At 42.9% G+C, this 22,483-nt stretch overlaps 1 protein-coding gene across 12 annotated transcripts; it reads left to right on the top strand.

Annotated features, from left to right (window-relative positions):
* The first annotated feature begins 1,501 nt into the window (after window positions 1-1,501).
* On the top strand, window positions 1,502-17,881 carry LOC119182934 (uncharacterized). Of its 12 annotated transcripts, none has more exons than XM_075872120.1 (14): window positions 1,502-1,781; window positions 6,268-6,391; window positions 8,854-8,901; window positions 8,980-9,048; window positions 9,160-9,207; window positions 9,529-9,576; window positions 9,655-9,720; window positions 10,710-10,775; window positions 10,939-10,986; window positions 11,063-11,128; window positions 11,291-11,338; window positions 11,417-11,482; window positions 15,355-15,827; window positions 16,768-17,881. In XM_075872120.1, the coding sequence occupies exons 1-14, from the start codon at window positions 1,623-1,625 to the stop codon at window positions 16,903-16,905; spliced, it is 1,467 nt and encodes a 488-aa protein (XP_075728235.1). In that variant the 5' UTR covers window positions 1,502-1,622; the 3' UTR covers window positions 16,906-17,881. The 12 variants fall into 12 exon arrangements, with proteins under 12 accessions (XP_075728235.1, XP_075728245.1, XP_075728234.1 ...); XM_075872119.1 differs by lacking the exon at window positions 1,502-1,781 and adding an exon at window positions 1,819-3,046; XM_075872122.1 differs by lacking the exon at window positions 1,502-1,781 and adding an exon at window positions 1,820-3,046 and having other exon boundaries at window positions 15,379-15,827.
* Window positions 17,882-22,483: the final 4,602 nt, after the last annotated feature.

Genomic DNA, 22,483 nt, shown 5'->3' with positions numbered 1-22,483 from the left:
CATATACAGCTTCGCTGTAACAGTGCAATGTTGCTCAGTGCATGCTTGTACTATAAGTTGGATTCACGTCACCCGCACAGACACATCTCGCTGAACTTTTCTCAGCGCGCGCGACGAGTGGTTTCACTGCGCAGCAGGTGAATGTAATTGTCAATCTATGCGCAACTCATGCAGTTAACATACGGGCTCGGTATATTAACTTGACGGCGCAACTAAGCTTACCAATACTTACCACTATAGTGGCTGTATATGCTCTCTACTACCTAAAAGTAGCATATATAGTTACTGTTTATATTACGGGCATTCTGCGCCATCTACATTCACTAAAAAAGCTGTTTCTCTGCTCTTTTCAATCATTCAAGCCATGATAGATGGCGCAGCCAGAACGTGTTTCGAATCTGTCGTCATAACTAGCCATAATCGCGTTCTCGCCGCGTCCTCAATATTCAAAGAAAGCTACCGCTCCAACGCTGTGCGAAACCAACTTTTCCTCGTACCCCACCCACACTTAGAACCCTCTCATTTTCTGTGCGGAATGGGTTTTTATGGAATGCGCGCTCTCCCCAAAGGCGCGCTGAGCTTTTTTCCACGCGTGCTTTGTCAAAGAAGCGGCAACAACAACTACAAAAGTGAGGGAGAGAATAAAGAGGAGAGCAGCCGCTATCGCACCGCCTCGCGGAGAGAACAAGAAGCGGCGAGAAACAGGCGCGGAGCTTTTCGGAAGCTGGCGCTGGTCTTTCAGGTTCAGAGATTCTGCAAAGCGCGGGACCAATAGCTGCAGAGGGGACGAATGCACGCATTTTCAGCAGTGTTTTAACAGATCAGTCAAAACCCCTGAAGTCCACAAGGATGCTGCAATCCTCTGAAGTGCGCCGCCCCTTCAACCGAGCGCCGGCAGCGTGCCAAGGTGCTTCTTCCATTAGAGGAAAGATGTCGCTACCTTCCGCAGCGCTTGCGGGAGGCCTTGGGTGCTTCTTCCATCAGAGGGAAGATGTCGCCACCTTCTGCAACGCTTGCGATGGCCATAGGTGGCACGGGCGCCGCCTGCAACTTAAAGTCCCTGAAAAATAAACTAAAGTAGCGCCATTCGTGTCAACGCGCAGACTCCTCTCCCCTCGCGTGCATTGCAGATAGTAAACGACGCTAGTTGAGGGGCTGTATGGCTCCTGGCCGCAAAGATGAGCTTGTGCTCATGTTTCCGTTAAAGCGCATCTGGGCGCTGCGGTTCTAGGCGATGCACCGAAAAAGTGATTGAGAAAGAAAAATAATATAAAAAGTAACGTTAATCACGACAATGTGACGTGTATATAAGCAAGTGGCATGTAGTGGCAAAGACATCACCGCAAGCACGCAATACTCAACGCTATAGCCCACCGTTTGCATGCAGACGCGCTCAGAGGTGACGCTCTCGATGGCAGCGCCACTGCTGTCCGTGTAATAAACTCGGCGGTGCTAAGACTCTGCAGCATGACGCACTAGACTTTGTGAAGGTATCGCAAACGCATTTTGTTTGTCCACTTTCGCGGTGTTTGTTTGTGGCTAGGCGTGTGCGCTTGGTATTGTTGTGTAGCCCGAGCTCGACCGCGCGTGAGTGTGTGCACGGTAATCCTGCACGTTTCGGGATGCCGACCTGCTGTGCCAGCGGTTGCAAAAGCAGGTACAGCAGAGGAAAAAAGCTATTTTCGCTTCCGCGAGGAAAAGACAATGCCGCTCGGCAAGAAGTGTGGCTCCAGCGTATCGGAAGGACTGACTTGGACCCTGTATCGTCGCGGCTTTGTGAGGTGAGTACCGGCGAGCTAAACTCTATCGTTTCGCTTGTATTCGTGTTTACAGTGTTGCGGTACTGTTTTGCGAGGGGTAGCTAGCTTTCTATTCCTTCGAATCGACCAACGAACGAATGAGTGATGTCACCGCACTAACGATACAAAGAACTGTTCAGCGACGAATGAAATGCAAAGGAAGTGTACCGAATACGAAATACTGGCAACGCCGCACACACGCTGGGGCAGCGATGAAGAATGTCGGAACGATGGCCGCCGTAGACTTTGCTTCTGTGAAGCGAGCGCGCGCTCCCCGCACAGACGCCACCGGCGTACCCTTTCAGCATACCCGTGGCACGGCTGCTCGATGAAAAACGCACGGCGCAGCAGTGCCCGAGCTGCCCAAGCGTCTGGCGCATCCAGTGCGCCCGCGTGCTTTCGCATTCGTAGTGGTGGTGGTAGTGGTTAGAATGAAGAGGAAAAAGGCACCTAATTTCTGTCTGCCTTCAGGCGACACGGCGTAGTGCCTTATAGGGGTGGGGGGAAGGAGGGATTAAAAGGATAGAAGGAAAATAGACGGAGAAGAAGACAGCCAAGCGAGAGAAAAAAGAAGGAGATAGGAAAGTGGGGATCCCGTCGAAGCAGTCCAAGGGCGGGGCGCCACAATGCGAGAGCTGCACGGCGTCAGGAGACCGCGGAGGGCGAACCAGTCGGCGGGAGCTACGCTGACGGCGGAGATCGCGAGGGCACAACCGTCCAGCTTGAAATCCATTCGTAGTTTCCTGGTGGACACTCTAGAGGCGCTGCTGTGGCTGCTGGGAGAGGAGGTAGAGGCGAAGGGGTGCGGTTAGCGCTACTTTAGTTTATTTTTCAGGGACTTTACTGCAACTTCCCCGCACCCTCGTGCTCCTCTCGTCTTCTTTCGATTGGTCAATAGACGTCACGTGACAGAGCCTTCTTTTGGAATTCCTAATCGTGGAGGAAGGGGTCGACATCTAAGCAGCGTTGATTGCGCGCCATTTCTGCTGCAAGGCCCATCGTTTACGCAGTTAATAGCGTACCCTGGCGAGAGCACCTATCGTAATCGAAACAGTGCGCATCTCTAGGAACTGCGGACGGCATACTTCATGAGCTGCTGCGCCTACGGTTGCCACAGTCGCTTCGTCGACCGAAAAAAGCTTTTCGCTCTGCCATTGGGGAAGCGTGACAGGAAACGAAGGCTCACATGGCTGCTCCGCATCGGGCGCGCCAATTTCACCGGCACCGATTCTACGCGTCTTTGCGAGGTATGAGTGAAGTCCGTTTTGTTCGTTCGGAAACCGTCGAGTTCTGCTAACCCGGCTGTTTTTACAATGTAGTTTTCGTGCTTGCTTGCACATGCCGAATACGTGTTACTCGTAGTCGTAGTGAGTGGTGGATGAGTGTTAATATGTTCGCGGACAACTTTTCTTTGCAATGAATGGGAAGCTATGGAGGCGGAACGTATGCACCTGTACTCCTTCGTGAAGTAGCCCAGTTTGACATGCGTCTCGTACCCATGTGGGAAATGATGGCGGCGCGCATTCAGCGTTGCATTTCGATACAAACACCGCCCAGCGTTTGAAGCTTAGGCTATAATCAGTTTTTTATTATATGTTCAAAAACGCAGTGTAACAACCTATAAAGGAAACCAAGCATAAATTTATCGCTGGCACGCTTTGCGTTTTTCTCAAAGATGTACATTTAGAAAATGAAATAGCATTTTTTTGTATCTTTCACAGAAAATGCGGATGTGATTAGGAACTACATATAGTTAGCACTGGGGTACGCGCGATTTCGCTCAGTAGCCTTCGCTTCATTCCCGAGCAAAAGTAGCAAACCATTTCATTGTTGCATCGTGGTGAGAGGAGGCCAGTATAGCTTGGAAGGCGCAAGTGCTAAGGTGCTTGAAAGGAAAGGTGAGTGCGTCTTTTGCAATACCGTGCTGACGCCCACAGTAGAAGTACTACTACTACTACTACTACTACTACTACTACTACTACTACTACTACTACTACTACTACTACTAGTAGTAGTAGTAGTAGTAGCGTTGAAACACTTTATAAGAGATATGCACTGGTGAGGAATTCTTGTCTTTTACATGCGGAGTCTCTTTTAAGCAGGGCATGGTATAAGTACTTGTCGATTCCCTGTTTCAGCTTAGGCACAATGGTGTCTCTTATACATAATTGTCTGTTACATACGAGTATGTGTCTTATAAGCGGGAGCGACAGTATACTCTTAAAAAATGTCGGCATACTCAGTACCTACATACGAACCGTTCAATTGCCCCAAAAAACACTAGCCTCTTAGTAAGCAAAGGTAGTTAAATGCAGGTTAGTGAAATAATACCTATTCAGTTAGTGAATAGGGCTAACACGAATGGTTAGTTCGTGACTAAATTGGCAATAGTCCCGCGAATAGAAGGTTTTAAAGGGACACTGAAGAGCTAAACGACTTATCTCGTGTTAGGTAGGATTTCGCAATCTCGAAAACACCACTCATTCCACGACGCGGCGCTTTGTAAGTGAGAAAATGGGCGATCAGAAAATGCATGTTGAGGCGTAACGCTAAGATTCTCGCACCAAACACCATGACGTCATAGATTTAATGGTGTCTTTTGAATCGCACGTAGCTTTTGACAACAGTATCTAAAAACCCCCGCCGCAGTGGTTTAGGTGCTAAGGTACTCGGCTGCTGACCTGCAGGTCGAAGCTCTTTGTCATCGAAGCTCTTTGTCATCTGTTGGTGCCGTAGCCATAACATATGAGGTTTCAGAACGTTTTCATCGAGCCAATGTTGCGAAAATACGAAAAACACACTTTGAAATTCTTGACGTCATGTGTGTCGCGAAATCCAGAAATGAGACTATAACTTTGATTTCCTTTGCTATAATAATGAACTGATGATAGTGAAGCACATGGCATTAGAGTCCTCAGAGTGTAGTTTGCCAATCTGAATAAAGTGATTTCTCATTAGCATTGAACTAACAGACACATTTTTTTACCTGTCAAGGGATAAAAAAACTTGTTTCGTAAAAATTCTGTTTGTGTCGTCATTGGTTGTGAGTGAAAAATCAGCTATGTTTTTCAGTGAAAAATCCAGAGGTGGGGGCATTTTTTGTTGGTGCTATCGCATTTAAAAAAATGTGAACTTCAATTACATATTACAGTTGCGATGTTCTCGCCGTTTTTAGGTGGATATAAACTGTCAAACACTTGTTTCGAATATCCGTAGACGGTGGCACATTGTGTATGAGTGGATGTGTCTGAGGGAAAGGGTTTGATGTGATACGCGACGGCATCTTCAAATCATTCATGCAATGAATATAAAATCACACTCGTCAAATTTTATTATCGTCCCATACTGATTCCTGTCTACCGCATGCTAAAGGAGTGATCATGAAAGAACCGAGGCCTAGACGCTTAGACATATAGATTGGACACATGGAAAGAAATGTTTAAAGTGTCAGCAGTACGCAAAGAAATATTTCGCGAATAAGTTCTTCGGTTCCACTTAAGACTAGAGCCCCCCAGGAAGTCACCGTGAAAAACGGGTGTTCAACAGTGAGTCATGCTATTGTTTGAAACCCTGCAGCACACACGCAAATACGTTACATGAAAGTCATGTCGTGAAAGGAGTCTCTTAAAGGCATGTTAAAATGCGAAGCAAAAGCGTAGAATCCCGCCAGGCGTGAAAACACGCGAGTTGCGCATTGAGTGGTTGTTTTAATAAAGATAACATTAATATACATAATAGCTATTATAGGCGAGCGCATGGCGAGGAAAAATGTCTTAAAAAATAATGGAGTATTTATAGATATCTGCTGTAAGCTATCATGACCAAGCAGTTAGCCATCCAGTAGGTCTTGCTGTATTGATATTGCCAGAGCTTCTAAATGTCGGCAGCACATAAACATGGGTGTATGGAGTAGATACAGTCTTTAGTCATAAAAAATAATACATTTAGTGCCAAGTCGTGTACTATGAATATAAGGAACATTTTCAGTATGAATAATGATTTCAAGCTTTCACGTGCCAAGGACAAAATGTGATTTAAAGACTCATTCTTAGTGGAGATCTTGAAAAACTTCGGCCATATTGTGTTCTTTAACGTGCCTTAGAAGCACTCTTTGCTGGACTAGTCGGTTAATGTTTCTGTACCAAGTTGTGCAGACCTCTGGCCTCATCCCTAGCTTTTTTTTTTCGACGTGCGAGAACGGCCATATTTTTATGGCTTGTCCAGGAGCGTGAGCTGACATTGCACAGCGCCCAACCCTGTAGCATTCAGCTTGCACCGTAATGCGATCGCCGCTGCTGGCACCGAACCCGGGACATCCCGATCAGCCTTCGTGTACCCTAACCATTGTACCACCGTGGCTGATGAAAGAGTTGTTTGCATCAGTTTTTCTTGTAATAACGTTAAAACAAGAAGGTTCAATTTGTAAAGACATAAACGCATATGCATTTTTTTTTTCTCTTTTCATTAGGATCATTTCTCGCAAGAACAGTTCGAGCCTTTGATTCTGAAAAATCTTGGTGTCAAGAAGTTGAAACAGGACGCTGTACCCAGCATCTTCGCACCATTTGTTCAAATCAAGCAAGAAGTGACAGGTGAGTCAAGGCCAGCACTGTGGATTCAGGTTGAATATGCCAATAGTGCGGTGACCATTACATAGGCCCAATTTAGAAGCCGCGTTCCAAGGAATTGCAAGAAATGAGAAGAGGCCGTCACTGTATGATGCATCATCGCTTCTCAACTTTCCCGTATCCGTCGTCTCGAAAGGTTCAACCTCTGAACAGTAGCATTGGAAAAGCTCCGTGCATGCTCTGTATATTAGAGCCTTCCGTAAGGGACGATAGCCCAGGTGAGGATTGATTCAACCAAAAACCAAGAATTGCAAATGCTAACTGAGTTTTATTTCCTGTTACTTCAGAGAAAAAGTTGTCGGGGCAACGAAGGGCCTAGAGAAAAAAATTCCTGCACGGTGACAGGCTCTGATTACAGCAGCGCACGTGGCTACAGAATGTAAATGCACCCATCCAGAGCGCCACTGAGTGCCGCACTCGCAGCGTCACCACAAACCGATGTTCTCTTCAAATGCACGTGAAGCCCAGAAAGCATGTGCTTTATATCAGTTCTGTTCTAGCTTGTTTGCATTAGAAAAGTTCAGGTTTATCTTCGTTGCATTTGTCTGCGTTCCACATTTGACAACAATAATCGAAGTAATAGTCAGCCGAAAAGAAATCTGATCAATATAAATTAAAAAATTAGCGTACTGTAAACTGAAACAAAAAACAACGTGGCAGCACACAATTGTTTTGCACTTAAACTTGGGATACAATGATCACACGCACACAATTGTTTTCAACCAGAAGTATTTATGGGCGAAAACATTACTTTGTATATATAGCTACGCATAGCTGCTCACCACAAACAATTAGTGTTAAATACGGCGCTCCGGCATCCCTCTCTAGTGTAGACTAGGAAGTCTTTTAGGCCCATGTTGCAAGGGTCTTTCTTTTTGATGGTGCTTCTGGAGCCATGGTGTAAGTATTTTGAGTAGTGTCGCTACAGCTGTGCTGGAAACAAGCTTTGAGTAGTGTCGCTACAGCTGGGCTAGAAGCAAGCTTTAGGTTTGAACGTGCAAGCTGCAAGTCTCACATATATACTGAGTATTACCTTAAGAATATTTTCGCGGAAAGCGATGAATAAAGACGTAACAAGTAAAAGAGAAAGGAAGGATACGGCTCGACTGTATGCTTCCCAACTCATACATGGGAAAATATTGAACTTATTCAAATATTTAAAACGTAAAATTAAGCCAGCCACAGACACCAAATATCACACCGTGCAAATCTGTTGCCTTGACCTAATGTAAGTTCTACTTTCGACTTACTAATTTGAGAAATAAACAATACTTTAAATAGAGTGCTCATGCAGCTGCCTGGGTTGACAAAATCATGTCAAATTTGTTGATAACCAGTTTATCCTTTCAAGTCATATTGGCATCTAATGTTTACTAGGTATCATTTGGAGACGCTGTTTTCCCATACGTCTTACGTGAAGACCAGCCTGCCAGTTTCTAGGAATTCGAACGGAACGTTGACGTGCAGGGAGCAGCCGCAATTTGCAATGAATTGTTTAAAGAAGTTACCAAGCTATAAAGTGATCTCTTCAGGCTAGCACTTGTCAAAATACGAAGATGCTGGTCTTCCACATATTGACGAGGCTCACGCTTAATGAACGTTTACTCGCTTTGTGAATGAACTATGCCACACTTGAATTTAGGCGACGTTCCAATTCGTTTCGCTGCCTTAACTGGCATCATACCTGTGTGCCAAATGTGTAGTACACAGTGTACTCCTGAGAAACATGAGCTGGAACACAAATATTTTTTTTTAAATGTCACAAAGTATGAAGGAGCCGAGCAAGCTTGACTATAAGCGTTCAAGTGAAGTGGTACATCTGGCAGTTGAAGGTATATTGAGAGCATTATTCATGCGCTTCTTCTTATCTGTATATACTCATCATCACCACTTAGGCCTGGGTTGCGGGGATCTGTCTCGGCCAATAAAGAAGAAGAGTTTTCAATAGTCAACTTTGCTTAACAAGTGGTGGGGGCTAACATGAGTAAGTGAGAAATTATTATTCTAATAATTTTGGTTTTACACCTTGAAATCACGGTGTCATTAGGTGGGATGCCGTAGGTAAGGACTACAGAAGTTTTGACCAGCTGGTGTTCTTTACGTAAACTAAACCCAACTACACGAGCCTCTGGCATTTCACCTCCGTGAAAAAGCGGTCGCCCTGGTGCGGATGTGGGTCCGTGATCTTGGCATAGTGTTCGAGCTCCATAGCCACTATAGACCGCCGTGACATATTACATAACAAGTTTTCGTTGAATGGACATGAGTTCGGTTTTGCAGCTCATATCGCTCTCAGCATTGCACGTGAAAACACAGCTGTATTATCTGCACCTATGAGTGAAAAAATTTGACAGCCACCTTCGTTACGCACAAATTTTGCTAAAGTTTGAAAATTTCTCATAGATACAAACTGTTTTTGTTTTCAGAAATTTCTACTGTCGACTGCAATGACCATTCTTTGACTTCAACGCATGGTAATAATAACACATCTTATGTGTAGGTATTCTAATATGCAGTTGCACTTAGGGGTATTATCTATATGGTGTATGCAGACATACCAAATTATTGGCCCTCGAATACGTCAGAAGCTACTCTGCACATTAGCGACATTCATACAGAAGGTGAGTTTGTTTTTGTTGCTGCGCTCAGTGACTATGGGATATGTGCTTATCGAAGGTAAAAGTTCACAACTGAATCTTCTTGCACGAACTATCTTTTTTGGCTATTTCCAGACACTCCTACTGCTGACTCCAAAAACAATTCTTTGAATTCCACGCAGGGTTATGAGACCATTTTTTTCTTTGAATTCTATTGTGCAGATTCATTTGGATGCATTCTATATATGCTGCACATTCTATATATGCTACATGCAGGCATGCACGATTTGCTGCCGACTACTTCGGAAAGCACTCTGCAGATTAGCGACATTTGTACGGATGATGAGCTGTTTTTGTGCAAAACGTAGTAATATATGAATATCTATTGATAAGTGTTAAGAAGGTGCACAACTGGCTCTTAGAATCTTCATTAGTCACAAGTTTTTCATAGTTTATGGAAATTACTGCCTATTTCCCTCCTAAAATCTCGATTTTTCGCTTCAGACACTTCTGCTGCCGGTTTCAAGGACACTTCTTTGAAGTGCACGGACGGTAATGAAACCATATTTTGTTTACGGGAATCGCTCGGGGCAGTTTCACTTAAGCATATTTTATATATGGTGCATGCAGGCGTCCCGAATGAGTTGTCGCCAACGTCGGGAACCACTCTGCAAGTCATCGATGTCCACACGGCAGGTGAGCTCTTTTTTTTTTTTTGCAGGGCACAGTCGCAGTTTGCGATGAATTGCCCGAGCTATAAAGTGACCTCTTTAGGCTAACACATGTCAAAATATGAAGATGCTGGTCTTTTACATATTGCCGGGGCTTTCAGAAAAATTTATGCCTTTGAGAAAGAACTACGCCACACTTGTGTTTAAGCGACGTTCCAATTCGTTTTGCTGCCCTAACTGGAATCATACCTGTGCGCCTATAGTGTAGTACGCAGTGTACTCCTGAGAAACATGAGCTGGTTTCACTTAAGCATAATTCATATATGGTGCATCCAGGCATACCGAATTTGTTGTCAGAAACATCGGAAAACACTCTGCAAATTACCGACATTCATATGAAAGGGGAGCTTTTTTAAATTTTTGATGCTGCATGCAGTGACATTATGACTTTTGCTAATAAAGGTGAAAAAGTTCACTGCCGGCAAATCGTGCCGAAGTTAAAACATTCACAACTTACTTTCCTCGTACAATCTGTCCTGTTTCCAAGCACTTCTACTACCGACTTCAAGGACCATTGTTTCCATTCCACACACATAGAGCACATTTTGTTTGTTGGAATTAAGTTGTTCAGTTGTATTTAGACATATTCTATATATGCTGAATGCAAACACCCAGGTTCGGCTACGCCTAAAAGTACTCCGCAAATTCGCAATATTTGTATGCAAAATCAGCTTTTTTTCTGCAGGCTGCAGTGGCTATGTGATATTTGCTGGTATGTGTTAAAAATTATCACAGCCGGCGTCACAAATGTGCCTTAGCCATAACTTTATTAAAGGATGTGAAAACTACAGCTGATTTTCTTGATACAGTCAGTCGTTTTGTTTAGAGACACTTCTACTGCCCACTTGAAGGACCCGTTTTTCAAGTTTGGGGACGGTAATGAAAACACATCTTCTTTACGGGAATTGCTCGGGGCAGTTTCACTTAGGCATATTTTATATCTGGTGCATGCAGGCATCTCAAATTTTCAGTCGGCAACGTCAGAAACCACTCTGCAAATTACCGACATTCGTACGGCAGGTGAGCTCTTCTTCAGAGTGGTGCATACGGGGACTTATTCATCTTTCCTGATAGGGGTAAAAAAGTTAACAGCCGTTTCCTTGCATTCTTGTTAGCCATAAATTTCGTTAAAGTTAAAAATTCGCAAATGATTTTGTCATGCGAACTGACTTTTTGTTTCCAGACACTTCAACTAACGGCTTCAAGGACCCATCTTTAATTTGCAGGCAAGGTAAAGCGACACATTTTTTTACAGAAATTTTGTGGTGTGTTTTCATTAAGGCATTTTTTATATTTGTTGCATTCAGGCATCCCGAATTCGTTGTCGACGACATCAGACAGCACACTGAAATTTAGTGACATTTATATGGAAGGTGAACTTTCTTGTGCTGCATGTTGAGACTGTCTCGTCTTTGCTGATACGTGTGAACAAATCTACAGCGTGCTCTTTGCATCTTTGCTAGCCATAACTTTTGCATAGGTTATAGAATTCACAGATGAGTTTCCTGTTACAATCACTCTTGTTTTGCTTCCAGGCACTCTTAGTGATGATGTCAAGGACTCTTCTTTGCATTGCACGCACGGTAATGCAGGCTTATTTTGTTTACGAGAATTTCATGGGACAGTTCCATTGAGGATGATTCTATGTATGCTGGATGCAGACATCCAGGATTCGCTGGCACCTAGGTCGGAAAGCACGCTGCAAATCAGCAACATATGTACGGCAGGTGAGCTTCTTTTGTGTGCTGCTTGAAACCACCCACCTTGTTTTACGGAGAGCAATTATGGCACTCTGGTGATCATTGTGCAATATAAACAAATAAAGGAGAAGTGGCGAAGTTCTTTTTTTGACATGTCTTGCATACCATTTCTTGATACTTCATCACCATATTTGAGCTTATACGACATAGCGAAGGAAAGAAAAAACAGCAGTGGCTTTAGCAACATGTTTTCTTTTTATGCTTTGAGTGCCGCCATGGTGAGCAATTACGGTGCCCATTAGTTCACTGAATAACTGGTCCTTACTTTGTGAGTAGCCCCGAGTTATGTGTGCTGTTCAGTCGCATATCGATGATAGATCCTACAACAAAACTGTTGCAGCACTTTTACTGGTGGTGTGCCTATGTCTTTTGTTGATGGATTGTAATGTAATGAAATGTCAAAATATATGACTGGCACAGGTAGTAGGAAAAAAAACCCTTGACAAAAAAGACGTGTAGAAACTTACGGTGCAGGCACCGTACTGCGATTGTGCGGTAGCATCACGCATCGTTGGCATGCCCTAGTGGTTCACAGCCCAACGAGCAGCTCTTTAAGCTCAAACACCACAGTACGTCCAGAGAGAGGGAGATGGAAACGTAGTTGCAGAAAGGCAGGGAGGTTAAGCAGGAAGATACTTTACGGCATGAGGGGCATAGCCAAAATTATTTCAGTGACCCAGGCAGTCGTCATTGGTGTAATAATTGCAGCACCACGTGTACACAAAAGAGAAGGAAGCAAAGGACAAATAGAACTATAGAGAAAAGAAGAGGAAATAGTAAGAAAAACCAAATTACGAGAAAAATTAGAAATATTACGGAAGAGACAAAGAAAGCAAGATAAAAGAAAAGAAACAAGCCCGGTCGTCCAGCACCGGACTTCCATCAGGTTTGGCACTTCTAGCGTAAACAGGGCTTTTTTTTCTTTTGGAGGGGAATGGTAAAGTGTCATAGAATATCGTTTCAGATGCAGGTTTTTGATTCGAAGGCCATGGTATGCCTTTAGGGATGCCAGAAGAAAAGCTTCCTCTTGCTTTGTGCTCATTTGCGACTCCCACTTTTTCAGGTGCGTTTTCTGAGGAACTTTCACGTGCTTTTGATTGTCCTGATAGTAGTTGCCGTTAGCAATATCGAGCTCTCCGTAAATATTTAAACACAGGTCTACCTTTTGTTCGAAATATCTCCCATAACTAGCTGTTGACCTATTTGCGTGATCAAAAGAACTCGACCTATGTTCGTGAACAAGGCTAATAATATTACTGGGATAATGAAGCTCTGATGTCGCGCCCGGTGTTCAACCAGCAGCGTATGCTGCATTCGTAGCGTATATCTGTACATTCTCAACGAAATGACTACCCACCACAGAAGTAATAAAAAGAATAAAATTTAATACTCCGATAAAATATTGTTATTACAATAAAACATTACTCTAATAAAACGGCACACTATAGTTACCTTTCAGATAACGGGGCTCCACACACCCCCGTACTAAGTGAAGATCTGTTGTCGACTGGTAGCACCAGTGCCCACTGGTAGATGGGTGTGAACCACAGAACAGATTTCTTCACGTGACATTATTGTCATCATTATGATATTCCCTAAACCATGCTTTGGTACGCAGATGATTGACCCACAATATGTCTGGAGCATTCTTATTGGGTCATTTCATGCCAAACGTTCCAACAGTTTTGGCGACCATCTCAAACGTATTTGAAAAATAAATTTGTGCTGGTTTACTCCATTGAAGACAGTAAAGCGGTGAAATGTTCCCGAGAGAAAAAAATCTTCCGTCACACGGCTGCTTTCTGAACTTCCTGGAATGTCGCTTAGGTGTTTTTGTGGAAACATTTCTTTTAAAATTACTGCTCCACTTTTCTATAAAAATTTAGTCTACATGTTAACTAAAGGTTCTTCTGTAAGGTGTTTGAAGCTTAGTAATAATAATGCAAGTTTACTGGTACATACACACCCGAAAATTCAGCCAAAATGTGTTATGTTGTCATTTTTATATTGGAAAACTGCACTTTGTATTAATATCTGAGTAATGAATACTTACTTCAGAGAAGGTATTTTTTGAGGAACAAAAGTTTTTAGCGCTCTCAAGTTGATAAAATTTAGAACGAAAATTCACAAGTTTTGAAGAAGTGTCTCTTTTGTCCTTATTTGGTACACAATCTGAATCTTGTGGTGTTCCTAATAAAATTGATATTTATGCATAAATCGAAAGCACCTAAACAGTTCTTTTTATAGGGCAAATCTTATTATTACAATTTTTGTTCAAGAAAGAAAATAGTTTTTTAAAATTTCCCATTAATGGCAATCTTCCCAATTGGTCATATGACAGGTGCTACCTTAAAATTCCCTATTTACATCAATGGGAAAGTACAAAAATTATTCTCTTCTTTAAAAGGAAAAATGTGATGATAAAATTAGCCACATAAAAAGCAGCTTATTTGCTTTTGACTTACTTGTGAAGGTGATTACTAATAAGACCACCACATAGTTCAAATTGCGTTTCAATTTGGGCAAAAAGGACACATTTTCGTGATTTGTGAATTTTTCTCGTAAAGTTGAGCAACTTGAGAGGCCTAAAGAAATTTTTCGCTCAAAATATACCTTCTTTGACGTAAGTATTCATTACTCAGATAGTCATATTAAGTGCAGCAATGCTATTGAAAAAAAAATGTGAACATAACACCTTGTGGCCTGATTCTTGGAGGGGTATGTGCAAGTAAAATTATACTAATGTCACTGAACTTCAAGCACCTTACACAGGGACCTTTGTTTAACATTAAAACCAAATTTCGTATAGAAAAAATGCGGTACTTCTAAAATTAATTTTTCCACGAACAGCACCCAACTGACATTCCAGGAAGTTCAGAAAACAGCCATGTGACAAAAAAATTGTTTTTTCCGAAATATTATAGCAGTTCAAATTTTTCAATGCTGTAAATCAGCATAATTTTTTTATTACATTTGAGCTCGTCCCCAAAATGACTGGGACGTTTGACGTGGAATGACCCTATTGCATTTAGCCTTGCTTATTTGCAATACGCATGCACGTTACAAAGGCTTGTTACAAGGCATTTTTTGTTTCGCTTTTCAAAATATTTGTGTCGACATATAACTTTTTTCCAAGGTGCCCTGCATATTTTGTTACATACATGAGGTAAACGCTGTAGAACCCTGCGAGCATTCTTCCAGCACGCTTGTTCGAAAAAATGTTATACAAAATTTACAACCAGTAACGTGTTCTTTTGTGTGTTTATGTTTAGGCTAAAAAATACATGAATATGATCGTGGCCTCAAAGATAAACAAATCCCTGTTATTTATGCGGTTGCCAATAGGCTATTCATGCACGCTTTGCTTTTAATACAACGACCGCGATTAGCACCGGTAGCTTGAGGCCGGATCTCATCACGGTGGTCAAGCACGGCACCAGACGCGCGGACTTTCGCAGTTTGCTGTCTGAACTCCTTTCATAGCTTCGGCAGCGTTGCATCTGATGTACGAAACAGTAAACCGAGAGATCGACCTCATAGGTCAGCAAAATTTGTATAGCTCACTGAGATTCACTCTTGATTTATGAAGTAAACTTCGCGCTCACGGCTCACCCGGACTGAGACTCTCCAAAAGTTTCTGAGCCAGACTAGTTCGGACTCACGCCCACGAAACTTTTGTTCAAACTGATTCACTGTTGACTCAAAGCCACCGTAACATTATTCACGCAGACTCGCTCGCACTACGACTCACGGCCCGATTTAAGTCACAGTGTGTCGACCAATGACTTGAGTGTGCTGACGTATGGTCGACATATGTTTGTATATGACCTGTTTTCCAGCAAATACGGTAATTATTTACGCAGCCAATTCATCAGTCTACAATGGCACCTTGGTTTGCCAATGGCCGCCTCCAGAGGGCCAGAGCCTTCCTTCATTAAGCAACGCCGAGCTGCACAAACGCATGCTGGATCTCGAATCTAAATTGGAAAGTGCTCGACGCAAAGTGCAACTGGCGAACCGTATCAAGAACAAAGTGACTAAAGAATATGAGAAACTGAAGGCCGAGCTGTCTCACTACTTGGCCCCGGATCAGCTGAACTCTATGGCGAAGAACTCGAGGGGGTCACTGTGGTCGGAGGACACCATTCGTAAAGCGCTGAAAGTGAGATTGGCCTGCGGGTCCCGCGGTTACAACCTGGCCAAGAAAACCCTCGCCCCTCTGCCATCTCAACGTACGCTGCAGAGGCATTTGGAAGTACTGAAGTCCACACCGGGCGCAGTGCCAGAACTCCTACAGGCCCTCTCTGATGAGGTAATTAAAAACAAACAAAGCATGGTCTGGTTTTATATCATTAGCAGCACAATGAAAGAGCAGTGCAATGCGTCAAGGAATGGAATGCATAGGATTGCACACAGAAAAGAAAGGGGGGGGGGAGTGGATGGGGGGCACTAGGGTGTGACTGCTCTTTTAGTCAGCTAAGAGGTGGGTTTTACTCTCTAATGTGATTTTACCCTCTAAATGTGAATAGCTAAATGTGATTTTACCCACACTTTGACTTAGAAAGCGGGCCGCTGCGATAAGCACTCCTATCAATGCAGGTTTTCTATGTCTATACTGGAGCTTAAGGAGACGTTCTAGCCATGTCTCTGTAAGAATTTCACAACGCTCTTGGTACTTCATAAATATATATATATTTTTGGCAGAGTTGGTTCACTATGAAGCAAGGAAGTGCCAATGTGAACAGAAATGCACAAGATAAAGGGAGGGTGCGTGGCATTTTTCTTCTGGGTATCTGTTTCTGCTGGCACTTACACTCTGAGCTGGAAGCAAGGTTAATTGTTCTCAATTTAGAGCTCATTATAATCTGATTGCTGTGGTTGCGACTCCATCCCCCAAACTGCTGCACAGGAGTCCTTTAATATATTTGCTCGAACACCATGCTAGCTCTTAGAGAGGTAACGAGATAGCATGCTGGCACGATGCATCCAGGTTTCTGTGACTTGGTTCCTAGCGGGGCTTTGACAGCTTACCTATTGTGATTCAGGTGTGAACACAATGTTGCCTATTATGTAGGTATTAATAATACCTCTGTTACATGACCACCACAGAATTATATTTAAGTGCATCAGTGTGTAACTCTATTTAGGTGCTGATTGTGTAATAGTAGCAAACTCAGTTTCCTTTATTATTGCTGACCGTTTTACAAGAAAAAAAATGTTTGACCAGTCTCTCTTTTGTTGCATTTCTTCAGGTCAACAGCATGGAGGACCCCGAAAAACACGTCATTGACGTTGGTGAAGTTGAAATCCAGCCCGATAAGACTGTTGACCTAAATAGTGAACAGGTACTCGGCGTATCGGCAGACCCGTTGACGGACACTCCCGAGTGACATATCTTCGAATGCGTTGACTCTCAGTTCCGAATGTACGACATGTGTTACAAACATTGTCGTTGATACGTGTCGTACATTGAGATGAGTTTTGGCGCGCACTCTCACATGACAGAAATGGCAGTGTGCCTTGTAGAAACTATCTACAAAGTTGGCATCATCGGAAAGTGCTTTTTTATGTTATCGAATGCAGTTGCAGTCGATGTCCTGCTTTCTAGTCATCACACCTAAGATTTGAGTGTCAAGTGTAGGACCCACTCGCACGACTTGTGAAGCCGAAGAAGAGATGGTACACGTGTTGTCATGTCTATGCAATACACACCACAGTGATCCATGTTTTGTTAGAATCTGCATTAACGTAAGAGAACATTGTTCTTGTTGTTTGTTTTTTAGGCATCTTGTTCTCATCTTGGTACAAAATATTCTAGCTTATCGAAGTCAGTGGTTCTGCATGGTTTGTGTTCAAGTTTTTTGTTGTAACTTTTTGTCATGCAGAATACATGCGCCTGCATACATTTAAATCATATAACTTGAAAACGATACTTCGTCTGGAAACATCACTTGTCCTTGCAGAGCTTTTGCTGGCAGCACTACATTGGTACTGTTGGCACTCAGCTCATGTTCATTTGTTAAAAAATACTCTGAAATTGTTTTATTCTGAAGAAATTTTATTCGCATTACCATGTGCTCTGTGGCTTGAAGCTTAGGACTTAATATCTTCGATGCAAAATTTTACTTGAACATCACAGCCCAGTTCTCAACATCTTCGTCATCTGGGAATCTGCAATGGAGCCAACGTTTCTACATAAGGACACTGCAACTCGTTTGAAAACAAGTCCACTTGTCTAGGCGTGGGCTGCAGCGCACACCATTTGAATATTTTTTATTGCAAGCTTCCATTTTTCTTTCTGAAATTACAGGCTGTACTCCTAAATAATACAGACTGTTCTGTGAGACTAGGGCCCGTATTCACAAACGCTCCTTCACTCAAGGGCTCCCCTCGACTTGACAAAGTCAAGGTGGAGCGTGCTCCTCAACTCAAGGGGAAGCTGTGTTTCATGAACGCTCCTCCACACTTCCTTCGCCAAGGAAGGCCTTGAAAATGCTCCCTTCACTTGAGTGAACTGCATACGCCGAGAAATGCGCCTGATAACGAGAGTATTCGCAATTGTGGTTAAGAATTGCCTATCTATAATCATTAAGAGAACGTCTTTTCTAGTTATTCTTTTTTCTAAATTGACATTACAGCAAAATACGTGCATTTAGAGTGGTAGTGTTGTTTCCCTAAGCCTTGTGCTGATAGAGTTAGCGAAACCCTCCTTCAAGTCTGGGAACAGTCGAACCCAGGCAGCTGAACGAACAGCTGATGGCATTTCGTCTGCTGCTGAACGTGTCTACCTGCTTAGTTTATTTTGTCTTGTATGCGTCTATTATGGCAGTGTATATTTGCGGTAGTGTTTGCGTGTGTGTCGTTTGAGAGCCTACTTTCGCCGGGGTGACTAACAAACTACGTGAGTGATGACGGGAAGCGCAATAGATGGTTTGTTGCTTTGTTTACTTTCGCTTTACTGAGAGCCTTCTGATCACTAATGTAGCCACCGAGTGTATAACGCGGTGGAATGAGTATTTTTTACTATATATCACAGTATGTTGGCGTGCTTTTAGAATTCACCACCGCATTATGTATAAGGATTACTCGTACGTAAATTCGTTCTCGCTACGGGAGTACGTGCACAGTTCCTAATTTCAGGGGCCTGTGCAATGTTTATTTTTCTCATTTACTGCGAATTTCACCGTGGCGCTTTTGTAGTTGTTCCTCTGCGTATAATATGAAATTTGAAAGACATTGCTCGCAACTGATATTCAAGGTTATAGCAGGGTAGCGTTAAAAACTAGGCATGTTATACTCGTGGTTGAGTGTTCGAATTAGACTGCTACGCAAGTTAAGAAAAGCGATCGTGTGCCTTTCTTTCACTATTGGCGAAAAATACATTTTAAAGTTGTTTTCTTCATTTAGTAACATATATGGTCGGTTAACAGGGACTGGTGTGTGTGTGTGTTTGTCAACTTTAACATTTTGAACTTCCAAGGAATAAGTTATTGTTTTTGCATTGTTTTTCTATTTGCCCTGCATTTGTGGATGCGTCTATTTTGACAGATTCGTATAAAAGTAACCTTTAAATTTGTGTAGCTTCCGTCTCCAAGTTCACACAGCGGCAACGTCTTAAATTTTTTTCCGTCTCCTTCATCTGCATGCTCAGAAGCACAATCATTAGTGCATGAATGACCTTCGCACTAATGTTTCGGATTTTATTTGCAATATAACTACTGGAAATACCTGTTGAAAAGGATCGTGGTGTCTGTGCTGCATTCCAAAGCCCCGGCACAACATAAATTATAGGGGATGTTTTATTTTTTTGGAAATCGTAAAATTGAAGCCGCGTCTGACTTTTGGCGCTGTTCTGTTTTAAAAACTATCCTGTGGGTTCTCTCAACCTTCGAGAAAGTGTCGTCAAGAGCAGCGTATATTATTCTGCTGATTTATTGAAGACCAGTGCAACAAAGCGGTGAAAAATGCTCAAGAGTATTGCAGTCATCGCGGATACATCTGGTCAGAACCCTGTAAATAAAATATCCGCTATTGCTGCATCATTAGCAAGTCTACCAGTTAGAACCACGCCATCTCAGTTCCGTGGAAGAGGAGTGGTGCTGCTTTATATAAAACAAGTTTGATTTTCCTAGAACTGCTTTCCTGTAGAATCGGAGAAGTGGTTTTTGCAGTCCTGTCTCATCATGAAAAGACAAACACGACGATAATTATGTATTGATAAATGAACAAAACAGAAGTTGTGAACGGCAAATGGACTTTTATTACACGTGGCTGATGAGGAGCAACGTGGCAAACATAAGAATGCAAATGAAAAGTGTTCATCAATCAAACATATGCAACCTACACACTGTAAAGATAAAGTACGAGCTCGGAGGACATCATAAATAAGATTAAGGAAGTAGACACCATAGCGCACCTAATGCAGTCCCCTATAAACATCCCCTATAATTTATGTTGTGCCGGGGCTTTGGAATGCAGCACAGACACCACGTTCCTTTTCAACAGGTATTTCCCGTAGTTATATTGCAAATAAAATCCAAAACATTAGTGTGAAGGTCATTCATGCACTAACGATTGTGCTTCTGAGCATGCAGATGAAGGAGACGGGAAAAAATTTAAGACGTTGCCGCTGTGTGAACTTGGAGACGGAAGCTACAGAAATTTGAAGGTTACTTCTGTGCGAATCTGTCAAATTAGACGCGTCCACAATTGCAGGGCAGATAGAAAAACGATGCAAAAACAATAACTTATTCCTCGGAAGTTTAAAACGTTAAAGTTGACACACACACACACACCAGTCCTTGTTAACCGACTATATATGTTACTAAACGAAGAAAACAACTTTAAAATGTATTTTTCGGCAATAGTGAAAGAAAGGCACACGATTGCTTTCCTAACTTGCGTAGCAGTCTAATTCGAACGCTCAGCCACGAGTATAACATGCCTAGTTTTTAACGCTACCCTGGTATAACCTTGAATATTAGCTGCGAGCAATGTCTTTCAAATTTCCAAGTACACGCACAGGAACAACTACGAAAGCGCCACGGTGAAATTTGCACTAAATGAGAAAAATAAACATTGCACAGGCCCCTGAAATTAGGAACTGTGCACGTACTCCCGTAGCGAGAACGAATTTACGTACGAGTAATCCTTATACATAATGCGGTGGTGAATGCTAAAAGCACGCCAACATACTGTGATATATAGTAAAAAACACTCATTCCACCGCGTTATACATTCGGTGGCTACATTTGTTATCAGAAGGCTCTCAGTAAAGTGAAAGTAAACAAAGCAACAAGCCATCTATTGCGCTTCCTGTCATCACACACGCAAACACTACCGTAAATATAAACTGCCATTAATAGGCGCATACATGACAAAATAAACTAAGCAGGTAGACACGTTCAGCAGCAGACGAAATGCCATCAGCTGTTTGTTCAGCTGCCTGGGTGTGACTGTTGCCAGACTTGAAGCAAGGTTTCGCTAACTCTATCAGCAAAAGGCATAGGGAAACAACACTACCACTCTAAATGCACGTATTTTGCTGTAATGTCAATTTAGAAAGAAGAATAACTAGAAAAAGCGTTCTTTTAATGTACAGAGATAGGAAATTCTTAACCACAATTGCGAATACTCTCGTTATCAGGCGCTTTTCTCGACGCTTGCAGTTCACTCAAGTGAAGGGAGCTTTTCCAAGGCCTCCCTTGGCGAAGGAAGTGTGGAGGAGCGTTCATGAAACGCAGCGGCCCCTTGAGTAGAGGAGCACGCTTCACCTTGACTTCGTCAAGTCGAGGGGAGCCCTTGAGTGAAGGAGGGTTTGTGAATACGGGCCTAAGGCTCTTGTTGTTCTAACTCAAGGAGCCTGCACCGAGGCTGGAATACCTCAAATTACATTCCTTACCTCAAATTACATTCACCTGACTAATTAACGAAACTTGTTTAAATATCCATGTATTTTCTTGTGCATAGTAATTCACTTGAGGGGTGTTGTAGTCCATGCTATTTTATGGGATAACCATTTTGTAAAGTCATGAAAGGTTCACGTAATTGGAGATATTCATCATGAAATAATAAGGGTGATACCGAAACTCACGGAACGCAGAAAACGCAGCCTGTTTTCTTCGTAAGATGGGAACCACACATGACGACTGTGATTGTAACTCGGCGCTCGTCCGTCTCACTGTCCTGTGTTTCGCGGTGTTGCTAACTTCCTTGAACGTAAGCAAGGAGCGGATGGAACTTGAATCAAGGCACAAAAAAGCATATTCTGGACAGGAACATCAGCAATTACACTAAAAGACACAAGTATAGGCAGCTGATTCTTAGGGAGCAAGAAAACGTCGATGTTTCGGTGTTGGTTTGGACAACGTAGAAGGAACAGATAAGCACCAATTAACACACGCAATGGTAAGGCTATTGAAGGCGCTGGCGAGATGACTTGCCGCTTTTCGAGAAAAGAAATGGCCATAAGGCGCCTTACTTCGAATTTTAGGGGTGGTGTTGTTGGTGGTGGTGATGATGCAACAGTCGTCGTTAGTCTAGCTTACATGGCCGGTAGTTGTTCTACCTGAGCTTTTTTTATTGACTTCAATTCCAAAGTGGGATGGGATCCACTGAAACTTGACATTAAAGCTATTGCCGAGGAGGTGTTTGATGAGCACCAGATACAGCCTTGAGGACGTTCCTTGAGGTAGGCAATGTTGCAGTGGTTGTGATGGCGGCTGTGAATCCGTCAGCACTGCTACATCTCGTGAAGAAACGGATCACAATTTTCTGAAACCTAAGGTGATTGCGGTGCTTCCCACCGATGTAGACAACATGACACAATCCAGGCGACCCGTATATGACATGCCTAGAGAGGGTATGCAGAAAGCGGCTTTTCAGCTATCCATTGGTATGCATAACCATCTGCCGGTGTACTCTGTTAGGTGATCGCGGTAAGTGGCACTCAATTGTTCCAACACAAAA

Source organism: Rhipicephalus microplus, chromosome 8, assembly GCF_043290135.1.
Source record: "Rhipicephalus microplus isolate Deutch F79 chromosome 8, USDA_Rmic, whole genome shotgun sequence".
Classification (NCBI taxonomy): Eukaryota; Metazoa; Arthropoda; class Arachnida; order Ixodida; family Ixodidae; genus Rhipicephalus; species Rhipicephalus microplus.
Note: the sequence above shows the minus strand (reverse complement) of the source record. Positions and strands in the feature narration are given on the sequence as shown.

Excerpts from the sequence above, each read along its gene's own strand:
- LOC119182934 (XM_075872120.1), top strand. The coding sequence starts at position 1,623 with ATGCCGACCTGCTGTGCCAGCGGTTGCAAAAGCAGGTACAGCAGAGGA. Across the intron at positions 6,392-8,853 it reads AATCAAGCAAGAAGTGACAG|AAATTTCTACTGTCGACTGC; the intron begins GTGAGTCAAGGC and ends TTTTGTTTTCAG. Across the intron at positions 9,577-9,654 it reads TTCTTTGAAGTGCACGGACG|GCGTCCCGAATGAGTTGTCG; the intron begins GTAATGAAACCA and ends TGGTGCATGCAG.